Below are 26,499 nucleotides of genomic sequence, written 5' to 3'. Positions count from 1 at the left end.
AAACAGGTAAAGGTGAATAAACTGTTAATGAGATTCATGGTTTTATTTAATGGAGAAACAAATATTAGTCAAATAAGAACATGAAGTATACTTTATTCTTGGTTATTTTGTCCTTGTTTTTAAGAGAACTTAGTTTAGCAAAGACGACGTTTAAGCAGAAAAATAGTGGCCTCACATTTCACTGCCTTATCCAGATGAGAGTGCCAGACCCCTGGGATTCACTCTCACCACCTCATGGAGCTCTTTCCCCTCAACTTCTGGGTCTTTCTCAACATGGGGTTCCAATGAACTGCTCTCGTGTGTTCTAAATTCTTCTGCAAGAAGAAAGTATTTGGTTTTCCTAAAACTAAGTATTTCTTTTCATTCCTCGTTCAAATCATGATCATGCAATCAAATTCTGTCATACTTAATTATCCCCAAACTGATCATAGTGAGCTAACTGAAAACCCTGTCAATATTTCTGCCAAAATAAACCTACAATTTTACTGTGGATAGGGGAGGTTGGAATAAAACTAATAATTAATTAGCTAGTTAACCAATATAAAAATCAATTAGAAAGCCAAGCATTATAGTAAACACCAAATTATGTAATATAGTGAACTCTCAATACTTTGTAAATAACAGAGCGTCCCGAGATTGCTAGAAGGCACATTTAGCCAAATTTAAAAAGATGGTAACACTTGAATTAGCAGGACTGTGCAAGACAGAGAAACTTCGGATGATTGGTAACAACAATTTCCAAAGGTTTGTTTCCCTCTCTTGGAACTGCTGCATAAAGTGAGCTGTTATTTGGAAACACAATACAACAGCTTAGAGCAGAGCTACCCTAACTGAAGGGAAGAGGGTTGCAGACTCCTAAGCCTCTTTAATATGTCCTCCTGGTTTTTACTGGGCTTCTGATTTACTGCGTTCACAATACTCATTTATGAGTCATTTGTATCTATATCTTCTGTGGAATCTTTGAACCTTAATATCCGAATTTCACAGTAGAAACCTTTGCAATCATTCAGACTTGAACCAGGGTTCAGGTAATAGGAGGGGAAGAAACAAAGGGATAATTAGGGAGCAGCTGTAAAAAAGAAATAAAATTGATTGACTGGGAAGAGAAGGAAAGGAGAAACCTGAGATGATGTCAGGAAGAAAAATAATTGGATGAGGTAGAGAATTGGGAAGTCCTGAGAAGGAGCTATAGTCGTTTCTTTGGTTTAGTGTGTATATGTTCTATTCAGGTTTTCCTCACTTTCAATATATCACCCGCTGTGCTGAGAAGGGCTTTAATGCAGGGACTTTAGGACTGGAACTATTCTGGTTGGATCTTAAAGTCTCCTCACAGACTTGTGCTGTGCACTGGGGCTCCCTCTGCAAACAGCCCTGAATATTTACAACATATACTAGTGATAGAAGGGTACGAAGAAGATGCAATCCTAAACTTCAGAAAACTCCCAGATTTTAGGGGAAGGCAAATCTGTACAGATGAGTAAGCAAATATACAATCAAGACTCAAATTATCCATTACTTTTTGATGCAGCTGTTGTGGAGACAGTAAGTGCACTGTGAAATTTACTGGATCTTCATTGGGGATAAAAATTTACCCTTTTACAACTTTATGCATGAGAAAGATAGTCTATACTCAGACTCCAATAAGGATGTGTCAGTGAAATTAAAAAGGTTGAAGAAACTTAAGGCATCGTGTATTTTTACTTCCAAAAAACTTGACTTTTACAGCATTAGGCTTCAATTATTTTTTGTTTAGCAGCATCTTGGAAACACCTCCCTGTTAATTAGAACTGGGATTCCCACCCATTCCACAGCAGTGCTCTACCCATATAGACGTCTACAGCACTATAATTAGGACGTTTCTTCTAAGAAAACATTACAATAGACATCCTGCCATGCTGATGTTGTTTTAATTGGTTGGTAAAATCTAGAGAGCTTCATAATTTATCATAAAACTTTAATGTTAGTAAAATCAGCTGGAAGGAAGCATGATTTATCTCCCTGATTACACCACAAGGCGGAGGATCTTAATCTGAGCCATTCCCTTCTTACTTTTTTAAGTTAATGAGAACAGCGAGTTTAAATGGATCCAGGGATCTAAGCATGTAACACAATGCTTCTCCAAGTGTTGCACATGATCCATATGAAAGAAAAATTACAGGGGACTGAGTGGGACTGGGCAGGATGACTTCATTCAAGACTATTGTGGGACCGGCGTCGTGGCACACTAGGTTAATCCTCTGCCTGCGTTGCCTGCATCTCCTATGGGCAGCAGTTCTAGTCCCGGTTGCTCCTCTTCCACTCCAGCTCTCTGCTGTGGCCCAGGAAAGCAGTAGAACATGGCCCAAGTGCTTGGGCCCCTGCACCCACATGGTGCAGGGAAGAAGCACACTGCTCCTGGCTTTGGATTGGCACAAGCTCTGGCCATTGTGGCCATTTGGCGAGTGAACCAGAGGAAGGAAGACCTTTTCTATCTCTCTATCTCTCTCACTGTCTGTAACTGTACTTGTCAAATAAATAAATAAAAATCTTTACAAAATAAAAATAAAAAGACTATTGCAATAGAGGAGCATTTTTAAAGATTTATTTATTTATTTATTTGAGAGGCAGTTTTACAGATAGAGAAAGGGAGAGACAGAGAGAGGTCTTCCATCCGCTGGTTCACTCCCCTTATGGCTGCACTAGCCAAAGCTAGGTAGATCCAAGGCCAGGAGCCAGGAGCTTCTTCCAGGTGTCCCACATGGGTTCAGGGCCCCAAGCACTAGGGCCATTTTCCACTGCTTTCCCAAGCCATAGCAGGGAGATGGATGGGAAGTGGAGCAGCCAGGGAATGAACCAGTACCCATTTGGGATGCTAGTGCTTCAGGCAGAGGCTTAACTTACTAAACCACAGAGCTGGCCCCTAGAGGAGCAATTTTGAACTTTCACCCACACCCAAACTAAAGGCAGGAAGGTTTTTATGTTTTTCTTTGTTGTTTTTTTTTTTTCATTTTTGTGTGTCTTTATCTTTTTTATAATGTAAAATTAAGTTATGCCCTGTGATGCTTTGATAAACATTTACTCAGTGAAGTGATATGACTTGATGGCAAAGTACTGGAAGCCATAAGAAGGGAGGTTGATTAATGTGAGTAGGCCAATTGTGTTTGCCAACTGGTGCTTTTCAGTGTTAGACTGCTACAGAGAATGAGAGGGTACTGACTTCCTTGACTACCACATTTTAAATGGATAGCTCCTAGGTCCTAGAGAAAAAGAGATATCTGAGCTGTCAGACTGCCAAGAGGCTGGAAGATTTACATCTCAAAAGGACAGAGAAAGATTTTGCAGTTGTACATTTTGTAATGTAATGTTTTAAGAAAATTGAGGTCAAGGGCCTGTAGTCAGGAAGAAATCTGTGGAAAGTTTATTCAAGCTGAGGGGAATGTTAAAACCATCCTAAGAGGCCACCTGTTGGGACCGGCTCTGTGGCTCAGCAGGTTAACGCCCTGGCCTGAAGCGCCAGCATCCCATATGGGTGCCGGTCCTAGTCATGGCTGCTCCTCTTCCAATCTGCTATGGCCTGGGAAAGAAGTAGAAGGTGGCCCAAGTCCTTGGGGCCCTGCACCTGCATGGGAGACCTGGAGGAAGCTCCTGGCTTCGGATCAGCGCAGCTCCGGCCAGAGTGGCCATCTGGGGAGTGAACCATCAGACAGAAGACCTCTCTCTCTCTCTGCCTCTCCTCTCCCTCTGTAACTCTGACTTTCAAATAAATACATAAATCAAAAAAAAAAAAAAAGCCCACCTATTAGCTGATGAATAGATTTTACCTGATGATCTGATACCTGCTCTAAATCTATAAGTCCTGTCTTATAGATGAATAATATACAATCTTAAAATCCAGAAATTTTCTGTAAACAGAGATTACTCATGAGGAAACCACTAAATTAGGGTATTTAGGGTATAGCAAGGGTATCTTTGAAATGTGCTTTAGCGTGTAGGAAATCCCACCATGTAGAATTCACTGAAGAATTACAGTGGCATCATGAGCAGTGTTCTAAGCCTGTTTCGTGTAGCATACAGAGAACAACCCAGGAGCTCTCCTTCTGTGGTTCATCCAAGGTCCGACTGGGAGAGCAGGCCTCAAGAAGAGGCCTGTGAATTCACAGACTGTATCTTGACCCCAGATACACATGCGTGAGCACAAGTTGATGAAATAACAGTGAAGTATGCAGGAGAAATTAATTTTTCTTTCCTTAAAAAAATTGAAATGTCCCCAAAAAGCCAGACCTAACCCCAAATTGCTGTAACAATGCCCACGCAGCCCCCGTTTGTCTTTAGGCAGGTGGCAAAGACCTTCTCCAGGCTTCGCTTCCCTTCTCCTTCCCTTTCTGTCTCAGCAGAACTTTCTTTATTTGTGCAGAAAGTATTCATATGATGAAGCCCAACCTGCCTTAGAATCAGCGTGGACTCCAGCAGTCATTTCACATTCCAGTGACACAAAACAGGAATGATGATGGCTGTCCTCAACCTTTCTCCCTGGTTGGATGACTACATCAGTTACAAAAATCCAGAGGAGACGAATGACTCCCATCAGTCATGGTACAATAGTGCTGGACTGAGAGTCACTACTTGAGAAAGATAGAAAAGCTTTAAGATATGTGCCAGATGTTTTATAACACACATGCATGAAGTCTTCAGCTACATTTTTAAAACTGAATGCAACATTGAGAAGTCCAAGAAATAATGTAGAATGCTGAGAATTGTCTTTTAGAGGATTACAGCTGTCACAGTATGTATTTTGATGACTGTTTTGGTCATCAGCTACTTGAGGGGGGCATATGTTAATCTGTTAAAAGTTCCTTATAACTATATTTTTTATGTATCAGGCCTTCAGTGCCCTCTGAGAGATGGTTATCCAGAAAGGCATGTAGTCAGGTGAAGCAGCTAGTAATTTTAATTAGTGTAATGATTACTTGTCAAAAGTGTACAACTGTTTGTGAATTTATATATTCAGTACATGGCTCCCATACACTCTGTGAGGCAGGGACTATGTTTGTTATTGTTGTTGCCCTTTCCCAAGCGATTGGCTCATACTAGAAACTGCAAAAATATTAAAAGATGAAGGAGTGAGCGTAACTGCAAGTTAGGGAGCAGCAACCATGTTGGAGACAAGGGTTTGCTTAGGCGAAGTTACTGAAATGAACTGTACCCTTGTTAGGAAACCTGCTCTGTGTTCTTTCTCATGTTTCCAATGTATATGGTATGAGATCCCAGGAGGCTTGGTGAGCGTCTACTATCTGTGCGGCTCTGCATTATGTACCCTACTACCTAACGTGACTGGACCTTGTAAGGCACTTAAAGCTCACACACATTTCCTGTATGATGAATATGAACTAGTCATTCTTAAATCTTGAGAATATGAGAGGTATTTCAAAAAGTTGGTGAAAATGCATATTATACAGAAATTAGTCATGAAAATTCTTTGCATCTAAATAAGCTTATCTTTTAATTCAACTTTGCATGACGTTTTTGAAATATCATGGTCTCTTATTTCCATTTCAAAGTGTTTCTTAGTGTAGACCTTCTGACCCAAGAAACTTGACGTAAACCAGTCATCATTAAATGCTGCATGATGGCCCTCCTCTGTTATTTGGAAGGTGATCAAATTTCATTTGACTCCGTATAGAGCAGTCCAAATTTCTCTGACGGTTTCTATTAGATCATTAATGATGATAACCAAACATTGTTGTATAGCCAGAGTTCCTAATTATATAGACACCTATTCTTTAAACAAAATTTGTATTTCTTCTAGTCCTTATCTGACTGATTCTTCTATTTTTATGAGATTAGCCAATGACAAAATAGCCACACAGAATAAATAAGCAGTAGTAAGCTTAATGAGGCCAAATGGCTAATTACTTGACTTTGTAAAGAAAGCAAATATTGAAAAGAAAACAATCTCAAAGAAAACATTTGGCTTCAGCTTTAGCATCTTAGTTAAATAAGAATCTCCTTGGGATATGAAAGCTTTCATAATGGGATAAAGCCCACAAAATTAGAAGTATCTCTTTTTTTTCTTTTTCCTCTGAAAACCAACATGCAGTTTTCTCCATTATTGGTGGCCTCCTATAGTCACTGCATTTTCTCAATGGTTGCAATGTATTAATGGTGTTAATGTCTTCTGAAACTTTGTGGCAACTGCTATCTTTACATTTTGGTTTTTCCAAGTCTTCACAGCCTAGTTTGGACTGAACACCTTTCCTCTTTCCACTGTCTACTATTAGTTATGGTGTGACCCAGCCACTTGAAAGGGAATGAAAGCACCAGTGAAGACAGTAGCAATATCATGTTGGGATTACATGAATGAAGACTGTTTGCAAGTCTCTGAAAGGCTACTTGAAAGCCACTAGTCTTTGCTTCTTCCTTGTAATAAGCCTAAGTAGATAAATGGTTTAAGGAAATGGTGCATGCAAGGCTTTGCTTGACAGGTTGTCAAAATATTTTTAAGGTGTGCAAGGGAAGTGAATTGTGTAGGTTTCAACAATCATCCTGTGTCATTTCAACTGTATTAGAAGAATATGGTTACTGCCTGAGTGTACATATGTCAGGCTAGAACAGACAAATAGATGAGCAGTCAAGGAGGTCATGGGCCGGCGCCGTGGCTCACTAGGCTAATCCTCCGCCTTGCGGCGCTGGCACACCGGGTTCTAGTCCCAGTCGGGGCACTGATCCTGTCCCGGTTGCTCCTCTTCCAGGCCAGCTCTCTGCTGTGGCCAGGGAGTGCAGTGGAGGATGGCCCAAGTCTTTGGGCCCTGCACCCCATGGGAGACCAGGAGAAGCACCTGGCTCCTGCCATCGGATCAGCGCGGTGCGCCGGCCGTAGCGTGCTACCGCGGCGGCCATTGGAGGGTGAACCAACGGCAAAAGGAAGACCTTTCTCTCTGTCTCTCTCTCTCTCACTGTCCACTCTGCCTGTCAAAAATTAAAAAAAGAGAAAAAAAAAAGAGGTCTATTATCCCTAGAGGTTTTTTTTTTTTTTTTCCATTATTAGAGGAACATTTCACTATCATGGAATAATTTTATTAAGGCCTTATTATTTAAACTAACAAATGATTAACAGTAGACTAAGATGCCAGATGTACCTAAAATCATGTGTGGTACCAAAGCCTGTCATTTAATGCCTCTTAAGCACTTAGCACACACTGTTGACTGTAACTTTTTCAGTATGAGGTACAACTGCAAAGCCAGCACAAATTTCTTTTACTTTCTCCACAATTTCAGGGACAGGACATTTGTTTTTACAGTAACTGTGATCTTAGCAACATCAGCATATTATTTGTTTTCTTTCTTGATGAACTCAAAAACTTCCACCATTTCACTGAAAGACAGTGCTTTACAGTTTCTCTTGGGCAAATCTTAATTGCCAGCATCACTACCTTTGTGCTTTGGGGTAATTGCTAGGTAAAATACAGGTTTCTTGAGCACAAGCACCACGATACTGCAACAGTTGATGTGATAACCAAGACAGCTCCTGCAGGACTAGTGAATAGGTGGTATATACAGCATGGGACAGAGATGATTCTCATTCGGACAAGATTGAGTGGGACAGCATGAGTTTTTAGCATGTCAGAACAATGTGCAACTTAAAATGATGAACCATTTACTTCTGGAATTTTTCACTTAATGTTGTGTGTACTTCAGCTGACCAAAACTATACACTATAAAACCACAGCTGGGGGAGACAGCCGTGATTGCAGTGTACTTTCTAAACCGAAGTCTGATGAGCTTAGTGTATCTTTCTGATTTTAATTCTGTGTGTTTTCTATGGTATCAAATGTATACCCTATACGTTGCTGCTACATCTGTATCAGAGGTTAAGAGTTAGGAATAGGCATTTGGCTCAGCAGTTAAGACTCCACTTCGGACACCTGCATTCCCTTTCTGAGTGCCGTGGGTTTGTCTTCCAGCTTTGCTTCCAGTTCCTGCTAATGCATACCCTGGGGGGAAGTAGGTAATGGCTTGGGTCCTTGGGTCCCAGCCACTCACTTGGTGGATACAGATTGTGTTCCAGCCTCTTGGCTTCAGCCTGGCCCAGCCCTAGCTGTTGCAGGCATTTGAGGAGTGAAGTAGTGGATGGAAGACCTCTTTATATGTGTGTATCTCTCACTATGTCTGTTTCTCTGCCTTTAAAATAAATTAATAAACACTTTTTGAAAAGTTTGTATCTGGGGGCTGGTGTTTTGGCATAGTGGATTAAGCCACCACTTGCAATACTGTATTGAAGTGCCAGTTCTAGACCTTTCTTAACCACCTCCCTGTTAATACTCTTGGGAATACAGTAGATGATGGCCAAGGTGCTTAGGCCACTCCACCATCATGGGAGACCCAAATGGAGTTGCTGGCTCCTTGTTTTGGCCTTGGCCAGCCCTGGCCATTAGGACCATTTGGTGAGTGAACCAGTGGATAGGAGACTCCTCTCCCTCTCCCTCTCCCTCTCCCTCTCCCCTCCCTCCCTCCCTCCCTCCCTCCCTCCCTCCCTCTCTCTCTCATTCTCTTTCAGATAAATATATCTTTCTCTTAAAATAAGTAAACCTTTATAAATGAAAAAAGTTAATATCTGAAAGTATTTTTAAACTGTTACGAATATATGAGTAATATTCACCACATACTAGAGTTAGTATCTACTAGCTACTTTCTGACAGTTTTCTCTTTGCCAGGCAGAGTTAGACAGTGAGAGAGAGAGACAGAGAGAGTTATAGAAAGTGAGAGAGAGACAGAGAGAAAGGTCTTCCTTCCATTGGTTCACTCCCCTAATGGCTGCCACGGCCGGTGCACTGCGCCTGTCCGAAGCCAGGAGCTGGCTACTTCCTCCTGGTCTCCCATACGGGTGCAGGGACGCAAGCACTTGGGCCATCCTCCACGGCTCTCCCAGGCCACAGCAGAGAGCTGGACTGGAAGAGGAGCAACTGGGACAGAATCCGGCGCCCCAACCGGGACTGGAACCCGGGGTGCCGGCACCGCAGGTGGAGGATCAGCCAAGTGAGCCACGGTGCCCACCAGTTTTCTTTTTCAAGAGGTTTACTAATTTATTTGAAAGGCAGAGAGAGAAAGAGAGAGGAAAGACAGAGATCTTTCACCTGCTGGTTCATTCCCCAAAAGGCTGCAATGACCTCGGGGCTGGGCCAGGCAGAAACCAGGAGACAGGAGCTTCTTCCTGGACTCTCACATGGGTGCAGGGGTACAAGCACTTGGACCACCTTCTGCTGATTTCCCAGGTGCTTTAGCAGGGAGCTGGATCAGAAGTGGAGCAGCTGGGGTTCCAACCAGTAGAGGGTGGCTTAACCTGATGTGTCACAGCACTGGTCCTCCTGTCTGATGGATTTTTTTAAAAAAAGCTAAAATAGTTAACCAGATGGAACGGGAAAACAAATATGGAATCAGATGAGATTGTTTGGATTTCAACCAAGATTGAGCTATCTAAACAGAAGACTGCAATCAAACTGTGTTACTACGGAGCTGAAATTAACATTAATCAGCTTAGATCACTTTATACAGCACTCTTTTGAATGTAAGTGACAGACCACAACTAAACTAGTTTCAACACAGGCAAAACCATAGTTCTTGGAAACTAGAATGTCTGTGTGTGTTTGATATGAGCCATAGCTCAATGCTCTGTTCAGTACTCTAGGGAGCAGTCAGTGTTTCTCATGTGACATTTCTGCCCTGAATGGGTGAGAAGGTCTGCTTTTCTTTTTCTGGGATCTTGAGAATTCTTTTTTTTTTTTTTCCCTACCATGAGAGATCTCACCCACAAATGAAGCAAGCCCAAAGGGAAATACTCATAAAAAAGTATACTGCTTGGCCAGAGTATGGCAGGCATTTCTTTTCAGGAAAAGTGAAGGTTATATGCAATAAAAGGAAAAGAAAAATGTATGCTTGCTTTCACCATTTATTAAGTGTGCGTTTGAGCAGCGTCAACTATGTTGACATCGTTGTACCTCACTTCTCTGGACCTTGTTCATATTGCAAAACTGAAACTTCAGCTCCAGGGAACCCTGACTCCCTGTTTCCTGCTCCTGCAACTCCTGGCAGCCATCTTTCTGCTCCAGTTCCTGTGAGTTTGGCTGCTTTAGCATCGCATGTTAGCAGAGCCACGCAGTGTTTGTCTTTATCGCCTGGCATATGTCACTTGGTATAACATCTTCAAGGCACATCCATGTTGTAGAAAGTGATGGAATTTCAAATGGAAAATACATATTAAGGTAATTTTAAATTACTTTAAAATAATATCTGCAAACACAAATTCTCTCCAACAACTTCAGTTTATTAAGCAAACAGAAAAAGTTAATGCAACTGAAAATAACTAAGAAATAGAGTCCTTACTTACCTTTTTTCAGATTCAGACATTCAGAACATTAGGTTTGTCAAGAATCATCAGGGTTGTGGCACAGTGGTCCCAGCTGGTACTTGTGGTGCTGATATCCTATATCAGAACTCCAGGTTGTTGTTGTTGTTTTTGAGATTTGTTTATTTATTTGAAAGTCAGAGATACACACAGAGAGAAGGAGAGGCAGAGAGAGAGAGAGAGAGAGAGAGAGAGGTCTTCCATCTGCTTTCACTCCCCAAACTGACTGCAACGGCTTGAGCTGCGCCAATCCGAAGCCAGGAGCCAGGAGCTTCTTCCAGGTCTCCCATGTGGGTGCAGGGGCCCAAGGACTTGGGCCATCCTCTACTGCTTTCCTAGGCCATAGCAGAGAGCTGGATCAGAAGTGGAGCAGCCAGAACTCGAGCCTGCGCCCATATGGGATGCCAGCACTGCAGGCGGCAGCTTTACCTGCTATGCCACAGTGCCCACCCCAGAACTCCAGTTTGAGTCCCAGCTGTTCGACTTCCAGTGTGGTTCCCTGCTCATGTGCCTTGGAAGACGGTGGATTCAGGTGGGAAACTCTGATGGAGTTCCTGGCTCCTGACTTCAGCGTGGCTAAGCCCTGATTGCTGTGGCCCTTTGGGTAAGGAAGTAGCAGATGGAAGATCTTTTTCTTTCTTTCTCTCTCTGTCCCCTTGCTTTTCAAATAAATAAATTGTTTTTAATAAAAGAAAAAAAAAGGCACCAAGAAGATTGTGCTACAAGTTTTTAATACTTAATCTTACAATATTTTGGGGTTATTTCCTTTAACCAGAGAAGCAAGAGGCAAAATAATGTATTTTCAACATTTTTGAGTCTTTTTTTAAAATTTAACTTATTATTTTGAGGTAATTATCAATTCAGAAAGAATTGTAAAAAATAATACAAAGAGATTCCATGTACTTCTCTTCCAATTTTTCCCAAAGCTAATATTTGGAAGAATTTTAGTTCACAACCAGGATACTGTTATAATCCACTAATCTTAGTTTTGTTCACACATGTGTGGGTGTGTGTATATGTGTGTGTGTGTTCACGCATGTATAATTAGTTCTATCACAAGTTGTACAGTGAATTTTAAAAGTACAGTTTGGCAATTAGATGGGTCTGTTTTCTAGGTGATGGTGTTTTAAAAATCTTAAAGAAATGAATAGAAAAATTAGTCTCTTAATTTTATGTGAAAAATATTTATGTATGTAGCAAATGAGGCCATATCTTTCTCATTATTAATTCATTGCACTCAGCAGTTTATTCGAGCTATAGCCTTTAATGTTTTCATTCTTTTATAATTATATAGTGATATGTATATATTTTTCATAAAATTATTTATTTTTCTTAATATTTAGAAACAGGTTCTGTTTGATTGTGTCACTATTACCAGGAGAAGTAGGACATACTCTAAGAAACTCACCATTAATATTTAAAGATTCACCATTAGATTAGAACTTTTATACTAACTGCTCTTAAAAAATAAAAGAAGATCATTAGGTATTTGCATTAAGGGCAATAAGACTCCCTATTTAGTTATGTAGTATTACATACATAAATAAAATGAGCTTAAATATTTGCAAAGCAAATCACAGAACCCTTAGTTACATATTTACCATTGTTTTCTATAGCATGCTGTTGATTTCTTGTTGTCCTGTGCTGCTTCATAATTACTCTGAAGACTTTTTGCTTGCTAAATAAGAGTGCTTCCATTTCCCAAATCCTCCTTAATATTCTATATAAGATTCAGATACAGCTCTCCAAGTTACAAGATCCTTTTACTTTAGGAAAAATATGTGAGCTAATGAGAACAAAAGAATGTATACCAGACTGAAATAGCCTCTTAACATATAAATTCAAAAGTTTTCCTTAATAGAGAAAGCACTCAATTATTTTCCTTAGTAGAGTGCACCACAAATGTTCAGAGCTTTCTCAATAGAAGCATGGTCTCTTGTTTGCCCTGCATTTCAGCAAAGATCTCAAAATGACAATCCAGTTCCTTAGTTTCCAGATGATGATCTAAAGTTAAATGATGGCTACACTAATATAGTACAGTAGTTAGTTCTGCCATTTTTACTTAGAAGTTGACTTGAACTTTTCGTCTTCCTTCCAAGGGGTTTTGTTCTTTAATGGAACATCCTGGATCAATTTCAGCTAGCACTGAGTAAGTGCATTTATCTTTCCACGTATTGACGTATTTATTTTTGAGAGGCAGAGATAGAGAGGGAGAGTTTTCCTGTTTGCTGGCTTACTGCACAGATGCTGACTCTTGGATCCAGACCTCACTTCAAGTCTCCCACAGGTAGTAGGGACCCAAGTACTTGAGCCAGCACCTGTTGCCTCCTGAGGTGTACATTAGCAGTAGCTAGAATCTGGAGTGGAGCTGCGGCTCAAACCCAGGCACTGCAGTATGGGAAACGGGCATCTCAGGTGCCATCCTTACCACAAGGCTAGATACTGGGCCTGATTAATGCTTTCATGACCTAGCTCCTCAACTCCTTTTTCTTTCAGAACATTTTCTTGAATCATATTGTTAAACATGTCTCCTGTTATATTATTTATTTTAGTTACTCTAGGTGTTTTTCCCCTTCCTTAATTACAATCTCTCTCTAATCCAGTATAACTCTTTATTTCTATTTAATTTTTTTCTATCATTTCTTTCCCTTATTGATAGTCCCCCACAGTACTTGTTTTTCTCGTGATTTTATTTCCAAGTCTGTAATAATTTAATTTTTATTTCTTGGTCCTGTGGGCTGACATTCTATCTTACCATCTCATCTTGAGATCTTACATTTCTGCTTTGTTGCTTTTAATATAAAGACAAACACTTCTTGTGTGTTTAGTTTTCACTGTTTTCCTCAGTGCCAAAGCTTCTCTTTGGGAGGGAAGAATTTTTAATCTGATCTTATTGCTTGCTTGTTTGTGTTGAGACTTTGTGTCTACTAGGCTGTTTTTCTTTTTTAGAAAAATGATTTATCTCCAAAAAATTGCTTTTTTCCCACACAGGCTTTATACCAGGAGATTTCTTTTGGAGATGATGTTTCTAATAGTTCTGGTTGGCTGATGTCCACAGCGAAAGGCATTCGTTTTCTCTGCTGCCTCACATTAAACCTGCCCCATGAAAATGCAGTTTAAGTGTTCAGTTCTTTCTTTAGCTCTCTCTATTCTGCTTTGCTCAAACAAAATGTTGCTACTAGGGCCAGCTCTGTAGTATAGCAGGTAAAGCCTCCGCCTGCAGTGCCGGAATCCCATATGGGCGCCAGTTCAAGTCCTGGCTGCTCCACTTCCAATCCAGCTCTGGAAGCAGTGGAAGATAGCCCAAGTCCTTTGGCCCCTGCACCCATGTGGGAGACCTGGAAGAAGCTCCTGGTTCCTGGCTTCAGATCAGCACAGCTCTGGCTATTGTGGCATTTGGGAAGTGAACCAGAGAATGGTTAATTAGTTAATTAATTAATTTTTAAAATCTTTTAAAAAAAAGTGTTGCTGCTAGGGCTTATGGAAGCAGCCAGGCTCCCCTTGGGTCCATGTGCCCAGAGTTGTACACCTGGGTTATGTTTTTTGCCCTGGGTTTTCAGACAGGATATTCTCCTGCTGCTTTTCTGAGATCGCCTGTCCTTGACATTGCAGTCTCCACGTGCCTACAGATGATCCCACTGGACCTCATCATCTTTGGGGAACCCTGCATGTATTTTGGTAACTGTGTGTTTTTCCAGTCTCTTCATTTTGAAACTCAGAGTTGGCTGTATTTTACTTTGAGTACTCCCTGTTGTTTTATAAATAGTCTTATTGAAGTGTAATTTACATCCACAAAATTCTTGAAAGTATACATTTTATTAATACCTAGTACATTCATATAGTTGTTTAATCATTACCACAGTCTGATTTTACAGAATTCTCAGTGCTCCGGAAGTTACTTGTGGCTTATTTCAGTCAACCCCTGTTGTGAGCGCCACTTGTCACACAGCTCCACAAGGCTAGTGCGACGTGTCGTAGCATGGGGAAGAGTCACGCAGAATCACGATAGTCTTTTCATTATAATTTATTATTCAATATTCAAACTACTCAATATATATATTCAGTGCACACATCTAAAGGTCAGTACCTCTCAATATGTCATTAGCCCACAGATCATAACACACCTCTAGGAGTAAGATAACTTCCAGAAATATCCAGCAATAGTAATAAGTATAATGCATACAAAGTATAAAAGCATAACCAATCTAAACACTCATGGCTAAGGATGTAATATGAATGCTACGTTCTCAAGGTTCATATCACGGTCATGAAAAGTCCAAAGTCTCCGTTACCACTCGGGGCGGCAGATCTCAGAACAGTCACTTACAGGCAAGCATGGTGGGGATGACTGTCAATCTAGGCAGTAGGCTCAAAATTCCAAGATGGATGGCGAGGTGAAGGGTTGGAGAGGTCACCTAATGAGAGGGCCGGTGCGTCTCCGATGTCAGCTCTGGCAGCCTCTGGGACGCCCAGGCGACGTGGGCTCCAGCAGAGTGGCGAGCAGAGCTTCAGTCGGTGAGGACTCGGGCAGAGTTTCACTTGCGCTGAGCCATGGTCCCCGAGGGGCTGCAGAGCAGGGGTGAGGCTTGCCTTTTTATCCCCTCTCTGGAGTCGGTGGGCAGTGAATGTGCCCTGCTGTGTCACCAATCACAAGGTCATCTTTTGGGGTGTCATTAACCAGATGTTGGTGTTTGGGTGTAACCCGTGTTGTATTGGGGGTCTTCTGGGCGTGGTCAATTGTGGTGCAGTAGTGTGGGTGAAGTAATGCAGTAGCCACCTGGTTGGCTTCCTCCTATGATGTAATGCCCCCAGTCCTTATCAGGCCTCACCACTTGTGTCTGTTCTGACAGATGGTATTGGCAGTTCCTGGTGCTTAGTGGCCTTAGCTTAAGTAACTCCATTTTGGTTTTGCTTTTTCCTCTTTCTTTTTGGGTTAGCGGTGCTCTGTAACTCTTTTGGGACTCCTGTGGGATTCCCCACAACCCCTTGCTGTCTTAAAAAGATCTTAATTTTAGCCGGTGCCGCGGCTCAATAGGCTAATCCTCCACCTAGCAGTGCTGGCACACTGGGTTCTTGTCTCGGTCAGGTTGCCGGATACTGTCCTGGTTGCCCCTCTTCCAGGCCAGCTCTCAGCTATGGCCCGGGAGTGCAGTGGAGGATGGCCCAAGTGCTTGGGTCCTGCACCCCATGGGAGACCTGGAGAAGCACCCGGCTCCTGCCTTCTGATCAGCGTGGTGCGCTGGCCGCAGCACGCCACCCGCGGCGGCCATTGGAGGGTGAACCAACGGCAAAGGAAGACCTTTCTCTCTGTCTCTTTCTCTCTCACTGTCCACTCTGCCTGTCAAACAAACAAACAAACAAACAAACAAAAATCTTAATTTTTTTCCATGTGTATATCTATGATCATTCCAGAAATTGCCTGTGGTATGTCTTCATTGTTAATAAATCTCAGGAAATAATGAAAATTCAATGTGGTAGAAGGGTAAAATAATTTAAAATATAACTGTCTTTTTTAAGGAAATCAGTAAGTTTTACTCTTTTTTTAAGATTTATTTATTTATTTGGAAAGCAGAGTTAGAGAGAAGGAGAGAAAAAGAGAGATCTTCCATCTGCTTGTTCACTCCCTAGATGATCACAACAGCTAGGGCTGGGCAAGACCAAAGCCAGGAGCCAGGAGCTTCATCCAGGTTTCACACACGGGTGGAGGGACTGAATCACTTGGGCCATTATTCGCTGCTTTCCCCAAGCCATTCACAGGGGGCTGGATGGGAGGTGGAGCAACCGGCACAAGAACAGGTACCCATTAAGAATGGTATTATAAGTGGAGGCTTAACTGCTACGCCACAACGTAGGCACCAACTATCTTGACATCTGTTCTTCCTTTGTCTGCATTTTCACATGTATTTTTCCATAGCCTGTCAGACAGTTTCTTTGTCAGAGGGTGAGATTATGAGTGATACATTTAAAGCCTGATGGTCTGTTAAGACGTAATTATTAATACCTGATACAGTTCTGTTATTGTGAATTATTCTCAATTTCAGTGTAATTAATACTCCGGAAGTCTGAAGCAAACTGACAGTTTTCTAAATGAGAGAAAACCAAATTAAATTAGAGGTTCTGAGTTATTTCAAACTAGACCATATGGTATTAAAAGTAAACTTTACCCTTTTCCTTAGAACATTTGCTTTGTATTCAAAATGTATTGCGGCAAGTAGGTAAAAACTGACAGTCACATTTGCTTAACTCCTAGTTGTAATCTCACTGCCGTTGGTAGATTCTTAAACAGCATAATCCCTATGAGTGCTGGTTTTCTGAAATTCCCGCGATAATTTGTCTCTCTTGAAGTAAGCTAACTCTGTGTCATGTTACATACGTTGAAGTGCTGAGCCTATGTGGCCAGATTTGTGATCCTGTTCTGAAGTGTTTCCAAAGATAAAGGAATTTAACTGAAGGGTACAGCTCTCCTTCCATAAAGGCTTTTAGCCAAAAGGAACGATCTCACAAGGAGATTGGCACAGTGAACTGAGGTGTAACAGCTGTGATTAACTGAGTGCTTTCTGTGCACTGGAAACAATGCTAAGCCCATTATATACGTTTTTGCACTTAATAACATTCTTAATGTGCATTGTTAGTCGACATTTTCCCCTTTGGTGAATAAAGAGACTGAGATTTAGACAGATAGCCTAAGAAATATGTTAGAAATTGCACAGCCAGTATTCAAATCCAAATCAGGGTGATTAAGGGTCTTAAACCATTTCTGTCTATACTGAATAGACTCAATATACATATTTATAGAAGTAGAAAATTTGTATTTGCTGTGTTATTCTTACTGGAAACTGTTATATAAGTCAAGATTCTCTCATCATTGGTCTCCAAACAGTGGTACATATGAATGTACTACTTTTAATAATTTTTTCCACCAGTGTCCTTTCTCTGCTTTCCTATGAAGAACTATATTTGAAACATTAACATCACATAGACAGATTAGACTGAAATGAGTAACTTACACATTTCAGAATTAAGATATGTCTGCATTACCAGATTCTGCATCTTAAATCACTTCAGTGTCACTAAAAGGGACAGATAAGTCTGCAGCTTTAACAGGCTATCTCTGAGCAATGTTTCTTATTTATTTTAGCATATTCAATGTTCTTCAGCCATGATGTAAGAAAGAATAATTTCAAATAGCCAATGCTTTTTTTTAAAGATAGTTTAATTAGTAGTCTAAATGCAGTCAAGCTTTTTATACCTTCCTGTATATAAGAAAAAAAGTCATGGAAAATGAAGTATTGAGGCATTTCTAGGTTAAAAAATTAGTACTACACAAATGGAGATATTTGAGGCCACTGAAAATTACATATCTATTTAATGTTGATCACTGTTTCAAATTAATATTAGCATGTATTTTCAGAGAAAAAATTTTGAATGCACATAAACTTCTAAACCTTGAATGAAGTTCAAAATCTTTCTTGAAATATATACCCATTATATTCTTTGATGTCCAATGGTGATGATTTAAGAGTTTGTCTGGGGCTGGTGCTGTGGCATAGTAGGCTAAGCCTCTGCCTATGGTGCCAACATCCATATGAGCACCAGTTCATTTCCTGGCTGCTTCTCTTCTGAGCCAGCTCTCTGCTATGGCCTAGAAAAGAAATGGGAGATGGCCCAAGCTTTGGCCTCTGCATCCATGTGGGAGCCCCAGAAGGAAGCCTCTGCCTCCTGGCTTCAGATCTGACCACTTCTGATCATTGCAGCCATTTGGGGAGTGAACAGCGGATGGAAGACTTTTCTCTCTGTCTCTCCCTCTCTATTTCTGAAACTCTACCTCTCAAATAAATCAATAAATAAAATCTTTAAAAGAAAAAAGAGTTTGAGTATATAAAGAGAACCAGCTGAAATATTGAAGGTAAATAATCTACAGTATTAATTCATCCCGTTTTAGGGGTAAGTGCACACCTTTCTGTACATACATATGAGAGAAACCTAATTCCACATGCATACTTATATATACACATATAAATATCTTTAAAATTCTTTATTAATTATAGTATAACAAACATATCTTAACAGTTTAATGAGTGTTCATAGATGCATGTGCACATGTAACCTAGATAAACACATAGAATATATTACCAGGACTTCACAGCCATCTTCCTTGCTTTTTGGATACCTTTTGAACAACTAAATTCCTAAATAATTAGGAATAAATTTAACCAAACAAGTGAAAGATCTCTATAATGAAAATTATCAAAAGCTGATGAAAGAAATCATCAAGGGCACAAAAAAATGGTAAGGTAGTCCTTGCTCATAGACTGGAAGAATACATATCATTAAAATGCCTATACTACTTGAAGCAATCTACAGATTTAGTGCAGTCCCTATCAGAATTACAATGACATTCTTTATAGAATCAGACCAAAAAAATCCCAAAATTCATTTGTAATAAAAAAAGACCCAGAGTAGCCAAAGCTATCCTGAGCAAGAAAAATCAACCTGGAAGTATGGCAGTATCTGACTGCAAAGCATGCTACAAAGCTGTAGTAGTTAAAACAACATGGTACTGAAACAAAAACTCTTATATTGATCAATGGAACAGAATAGAGAACCCACAAATCAATCCACATACTGATTTTTGACAAAAATCATACATACAGTGGAGTAAGAGTAATGTCTTCAATAAATGGTGCTTACAAAACTGAATGTAAATATGTAGAAGAATGAAACTAGATCCATACCTCTTACCATACACCAAAATGAACTCAAGATGGATCAACAACCTAAATTTAAGACTTGAGACGATTAACTTGTTGGAAGAAAACACAGGGAAAATACTTCAAGACATTGGTATATGGGACAACTTCTTGGTCAGAACCCACAAAGCACAGGTAACAGAAGCAAAATTAAACAAATGGGACTATATTAAACTCAGACGCTTTTGCACACTAAAGGAAATTATCAATAGAGTGAAGAGACATCAATAGAATGAGAAAAAAAAATACTTGCAAACAACGGATCCAGTAAAAAAATAAACAAACAAACAAACAAAAATGAAAAAGGACCTCACAGTTTTGAAACCTGCACAGTTTCAAAAGAAGAAATTCAGATGCCCAACAAATATATGAAAAAATGCTCAACATCACTTACCATCAGGAAAACACAAATCAAAACCACAATGAGATATTCCTCACCCTTATCAGAATGGCTGAAGTCCAAAAGACAGAGAGCAAAAAAACACTGGCATAGCTGTGGAGAGAGAGGAACACTTATACAGTGTTGGTGGGAATGTAAATTAGTGCAGCTACTGTGAAAAAAAATGTGTGGAAATTTCTTAAAAGAACAGAATTGCCATATGATCCATCAATCCTCTAGAGGGTATATACCCAAAAGACATGAACATGTTGAATCAAAGAGATAAATGTACCACCATGTTTATAACAGCACTGTTTACAATAGTCAAAATTTGGAATTAACCAAAGTTTGGAATTAACCAAGTTTTCCATCATTAGATGAATGGATCAAGAAAATGTGGTACGTATACACAATGGAAGATCCAGCTAAAATAAAGAATGAAATTCCAACATTTGCAGCAAAATGGATGCCACTGAAGGACATCATATTGAGTGAAATAAAACGGACACAGAAAGACAAAATACCACATGTTCTCCCTCCTATGTGGAAGCAAAAATTAAAAAAAAAAAGAATGAAATTCTCATGTGTATCAGTATTGTTGCAAATACCGTTTGTCAACCTTTGTTTTATACCTTTGCAAGCCATTCATTAAGAATATTATACTACTAAAATTTCAATCATCTTGTGATTACTTCAAAATTCACTGTATGTGGGTGAAATGGTCACTTTCCCATTCAATTATTGTTTATAATTGTTGTATATACTCTCACTAAACTAGGGTCTTTTTACATTTTACTTGTTAAACTTCTAATTCAGTGAAGTATTTAACATTTTTACTGTAATGGATATTTAAAATGTTATGTCAAAAACTTAAAGGGAGATGGAAGGAGAGGGAGGGAGGGAATATCATTATATTCTTAAAATTGTACTGTGAACTGTATTGTGTATGAAAAAACTAATCAAAAATTTAAAAATGTACTGTTATCAGGATTATTTCACTTGTTTGTAAGATTTATTCATGTTGATGTAAATAGTAGTATTAATTGCTACATTATTTTTCATTATATTAATATACTACATTTATACATCTGGTCTATTTTGGACATGTATTTGGGTGACTTTCAGTTTGAGGGTATTAGATGTAATGCAACTATAGAAATTCTTTTTAAAAATAAAGATTTATTTATTTTGAAATATTTATTTATTTATTTATTTTTTTGAAAGAGTTAGGGAAGGAGGGAGGGAGAGTGATAGAGAGAGAGAGAGAGAGAGCTTGTATCTGCTGGCCCACTCCCCAGATGGCCGCAGCAGCCATGGTGGGCCAGGCTGAATCCAAGAGCCAGGAGTTTCCTCCAGATCTCCCTTATGGATGCAGGGGCCCAAGCCCTAGGCCTTCTTCCACTGTTTTTTCCCAGGCCCTTAGGGAACTGAATTGGAAGTAGAGCAGCTGGGTCTGAAACTGCTACCCATATGGGGTGCTGATGTCATGGCCTCACCACTATGTCATAATGCCCTCCTTAGAAATTCTTATATATGCTTTTAGGTGTATATAAATATGGCTTTTTAAAACATGTATCTCAGGGTAAAAAAAACAGGTCCCAGAGAATATGCATGTTCATTTTGGTTAAAAGTTTTTCCCAGTTAGAGTCTCACCAGTAGTGATTGAGAGTTCCAAACTTTCTGCAGTTTTATGTTGATGATGCACGATATGTTTTTACTCCTGTTCAAGTATCTAGATACCTTCTTTTGGGAAGGTTTTTTTTTTTTTCTTCCAGCTTTTAAGCTGGGTTTGTGTTTTTTCATTTACTGATTTGTGGAAGTCATTATATATTCTGGCTATTAGTCTTTTTTTCTTAAGATCTGTATTTATTCTCATACTGTGTAGTTGGCCTTTTTCATCTCTATATGGTAATTTTATTGAAGAGATCTTGATCTTAATGTAATGCAGGTCATCAAAGTTTTTAATTTGGCCTCCCTGAGTCATGTTTTCACCTATCCTAAACTCATGCAGGCATTTTTATACGTTAACTTGGAGAAACTTATTATTCATTTTTAATATTTATATCAACAATCTATCCTGGGGTGTAGGAGGTCAGCTTTTCCTTATTTTGTCCCAAATGAATATCTTAGTGAGCTGGCACTGGTTATTTAAAATACTATCGTTTCTCTATTCTCCAGAGTCAAATTTGTCACAAGTCAAGAGGGAAGTCATAAGTCATATATAGGCTTGTGTATGGATGCTCTATTTTGGTCCTTTGTCCTTTGATTTATCCTTGCACCAATAGCATACATTAGTGTCTTGGGGCTGTGTGTTGTACAGCAGGTTAGGCCAAGCTTACAATTCCTGTAGATCCTCATGACCCAGCCCCAGCTGTGGTGTGTATTTGGCTCTCTGTCTCTGTTTCTCTCTCTCTCTTTTTCTGTCTCTCTCTCTTTCTCCCTGCCATTTAGATAAATAAATAACTATATTTTTAAAAATACATAGCTGGAGGTTGGTGTACAGTATTAGAGCCTATAAATATGATATTTGCTTTCCTCATGATATGGCATATTTAAAAGTTCACCAAATAAAAACAGAAAGTAAAATGAGGGTTTCAAATCCCATCTGGAGAAGATGGGATTTGAAGCAGGCTGGGGAGACTTTGGTCCAAGGATACAAAATTATAGTTTGAAGGAGGGAATAAGTTCAAGAGATCTATTGTACAACATGGCAACTATAGTAAGAATATATTGTATTCTTGAAAAATATTAACAGTGGAGTTGTTAAGTGACCTTACCAACAATATGATAACCATATAAAGTAGTGAATGTGTAAATTAGCTAGAGTTCATCATCCCAAGTATGTATGTGTGTGTATTATATATACATGTATGTCTATATACATGTATGCATATATGTGTGTATGTGTATATATAGACTTCAAACACTGTGTTGAAAACATGCATTCAATTTTATCTGCAATTTAAAAAGTATTAAAACTTTTCATTTCTCCTTAATACAAATTTTACAAACCAATTTTATCAATAAATTCCAAATAATCACTTTTTAATTTAAAAGCTTTATTTCTGGATTTTTTTTTCAACTAGTCTAACATCCTCATTTCCTTTTTTTGTTTCCAGATGCAACAACTATTCCATGAAAATTACGAACACAATCGAAAGGGTTACATCCAAGACCTCCATAATAGCAAAATCCATGCAGCCATAACCCTTCACCCCAACAAAAGGCCTGCGTACCAATACCGGCTGCACAATTACATGCTCAGCCGCAAAATTTCCGAACTCCGGCATCGCACCCTCCAGCTCCACCGGGAGAGTGCTCTGATGAGCAAGCTGAGTAACAGCGAACTCAGCAAGGAGGACCAGCAGCTGGGAGTGATGCCTTCCTTCAACCACTTCCAGCCTCGGGAGAGAGATGAAGTGATCGAGTGGGAGTTCCTGACGGGGAAGCTCCTCTACTCAGCGGCCGAGACCCAGCCTCCTCGCCAGAGCATCAGCAGCATTCTCAGGACAGCCCTGGACGACACTGTCCTCCAGGTGATGGAGATGATCAACGAGAACGCCAAGAGCAGAGGACGGCTCATTGACTTCAAGGAAATTCAGTACGGCTACCGCAGAGTCGATCCCATGCACGGAGTGGAATACATCTTGGATCTGCTCCTGTTATACAAGAGACACAAGGGAAGAAAGCTGACCGTGCCGGTGAGGCGGCACGCATATCTCCAGCAGTTGTTCAGCAAGCCTTTCTTCCGAGAAATGGAAGAGCTGGATGTCAACAGTCTGGTGGAGAGCATCAACAGTGACACTCAGTCGTTCTCCTTCATATCTAACTCTTTGAAGATATTATCTTCTTTCCAAGGTGCCAAAGAATTGGGAGGGCGCAGTGAGAAGAAAATACACATTCTCGTTCCGCTCATCGGAAGGTATGACATTTTCAGGAGATTCATGGAGAACTTTGAAAACACGTGTCTTATCCCCAAGCAGAACGTGAAGCTGGTCGTCATCCTCTTCAGTAGAGACTCTGGCCAAGAGTCCAGCAGTCATATTGAGCTGATAAACGAGTATCAGAACAAGCACCCTAAAGCAGAGATGACCCTGATTCCCATGAAGGGAGCGTTTTCCAGGGGCCTCGGTCTTGAGATGGCTTCTTCCCAGTTTGACAATGACACTTTGCTGCTATTCTGTGACGTGGACTTGATCTTCAGGGGAGACTTTCTCCAGCGATGCAGAGACAATACAATTCAGGGACAACAGGTGTACTACCCCATCATCTTTAGCCAGTATGACCCAAAAGTAACCAACGGAGGAAATCCTCCTGCTGATGATGACTTTGTTTTCTCAAAAAAGACAGGATTTTGGAGAGACTATGGCTATGGAATCACCTGTATCTACAAAAGTGATCTTCTGGGTGCCGGTGGATTTGATACCTCAATACAAGGCTGGGGACTGGAAGATGTAGATCTCTATAATAAAGTTATTCTATCTGGCTTGAGGCCCTTCAGAAGTCAAGAAGTAGGAGTGGTGCATATTTTCCATCCAGTTCATTGTGATCCTAACTTGGACCCTAAGCAATATAAAATGTGCTTAGGATCCAAGGCAAGTACTTTTGCCTCAACCATGCAACTGGCTGAACTCTGGTTAGAAAAACATTTGGGTGTCAGGTACAATCGAACTCTCTCCTGACAGTCCAGGCAACACATATTGCCTTTTTAAAGGGGAGTTTACCTCATTGTTGGTTGTTGTTATTTTAATTTTATTATTGTTATTATTTTTATTGTTATAATTTTATTTTGTCGTCATGGTCTTAAACTACTCTTGGTTGTCTTCCAAAGGGTGTTTGTTGACCTGAAGCAAGAAGAGTCTACAGTTCACTGATATTCCAGATTTCTACTGAAGTCAATATGTGTATTACTTTTATATATCTTTATTTGAAATTGAGTTAAATCATGGCAATCAAATGACTTTTGAAGCTCATTCATCATGAGAGACAGCTTAGAAGAGTGTTCTCTTGGGGCTTACAGATGCAATATCGACTTTTATTTTGTTTGTCAAAGTCAATGTGATACAAATATTTACTGGTGAAAGGTACCACAAAAGTGCTTTATGCTTCCTATGGGGAAGGGACTCTGTGACATAAACTTGAGTTTTGTAATTTATACAAGGACTTAAATATATAGACAATAATTTTCTTCATCTTTAGAATTTTTAAAGTAAATGAACACCTATGATTGTATGTTTATTTTTTAAAAAAATGTTTTAAAAATTGAGGAGTTTTGTTCTACAACCAACCGGTACTGGCTACCCTGGTCTTATGATAATTATGAGCTCCTCACAGGTGTCTGCTATAAATGCGAATGAACTTTATTTTCTCAAGGAAATATGATTTAATTAAATATTCATGTACATTTTAGAAGCTTTATGAAACAATGTCCTTCATTTGCTGGCAAGAAGATAAAATATGACAGAACCTGTTTATTTATAATAAAACACAGGTATAACAGTATCCTTTTTCAAAAACACTGAAAAAGTTTTGTTGTTTTCTTTTGGTCATGTTTGATGCACTTCTTAATGGCTGTATTCACCAGAACATGTCTGCAGCAGAGACTGGAAAATTTCACAAGGGATTACAAATATGTGGATTTATTATTATGCTTTAAAACACAGCCTTCATAAGTAATTAAAGTGAGCAATTCTTTATTGAATAATTTACATTCTGGAAGAAGCGTTCCTCCTCTATCTTTTCAGTTTTCAGGTTAAGCTGACCCAAGAGAAGTTCAAAAACTGCCTTTAGTAGTTCAGAAACTGCCTTTAATGTAGGTTGGTAGGTATTCTGAAGATACAGCTATCACTGTGAAAGTTGTGAATATAAAATCAGTGTTATAAACACACAGAGAGAACTAAATCATTTCACTACATCGGTCGTTCTCTTTTAGAACTGAGGTGATGGTGCACAGTCTGCTTGAAAGGCATAATCACATTCAAGAAATATAAGAGGAAAGGAATACGTGTGTCATCTGTCCCACTCTGTCCACCCAGATCTGCCCCAACCACGTAAGACCACTATTTGAGTATGTGTGTGTGTGTGTGGCATGGCCTTTCAGTTTCTAGAGTAAAAAAGATAGAGTTTTACCTGTTGCAGACAAAATGTACTCTGATTTCCCTTTTTCACCTAATGAAAAAAATAATTTGCATCAAAATCGGCTGGAAAGTTACTGCTCTAAATTGTTGCCATTATTTCTGATTGTCAGGCAGACCCATAATCTTTGCCTTAGTAATGAGTTCCTCCCATGGTAACAACCCCTTTTAATGATGACATTCCGAGGGGTTCAAAAATAGCGATGCTTAGTGTTGGGACAAACATGATGGAAGTCTCCTTGACTATAACATATAATCCTAATGTCAAATTCATTAGAAAGAAATAAATGGCATTTTTAGATGTTGAAATGCTCATCTTGACAAGGCCAACAATTCAGAGTTGATCTTTTCTTTGATGTCTCCTTTGATGGCCTAAACAAACCCTTGTTTCCATAGCCTATTTTCCTGTCTTACATGACTTGGCTCTTTTTCTGGCTTTATTTTCAAAACAGTAAATATATTAACATGCAGTAATGACAGTCATTTGAGATGATGATCAGCTATCAAATGATAATTGTTAATTACTTTGTTAATGAAGAAATCATGGGCTTCTCTTTTCTGTAACTTAGGCAAATAAGAGAGAGTTTTACTAAGGGCTAAACATAAAGGCCTGGTTTAAAGCATTCAGCAACTTAGTTATGAGGCAGCTACACAAAGTGGCACTCTCTGTTGTGTTGATAAAACTATACTAAGGTAATGCAGATATCTCATTTGAACTTATACATGTACACACCATAGTGAAATGTTAATATAGGTGCATTTAAAATCTATTATATAATTTTGCATTAAGCTTTCCTGTGGTTTTTTCAAGCAATATTTTTCAATGCAGTATTCCCAGACTTATGATATAAGGGAATG

General features: G+C 39.5%; 1 protein-coding gene across 1 annotated transcript in view; it reads left to right on the top strand.

Moving 5' to 3' along the window:
• CHSY3 (chondroitin sulfate synthase 3) overlaps positions 1-25,216 on the top strand; it is a 284,035-nt gene extending 258,819 nt beyond the window's left edge. The window contains exon 3 of the mRNA XM_062189225.1: positions 22,627-25,216. Within this exon, the coding sequence (XP_062045209.1) occupies positions 22,627-24,189 (1,563 nt within the window). The 3' untranslated portion in view covers positions 24,190-25,216. The remainder of the gene's footprint in view (positions 1-22,626) is intronic.
• Positions 25,217-26,499: the final 1,283 nt, after the last annotated feature.

Source organism: Lepus europaeus, chromosome 4, assembly GCF_033115175.1.
Source record: "Lepus europaeus isolate LE1 chromosome 4, mLepTim1.pri, whole genome shotgun sequence".
NCBI classification, from domain to species: domain Eukaryota; kingdom Metazoa; phylum Chordata; class Mammalia; order Lagomorpha; family Leporidae; genus Lepus; species Lepus europaeus.
Note: the sequence above shows the minus strand (reverse complement) of the source record. Positions and strands in the feature narration are given on the sequence as shown.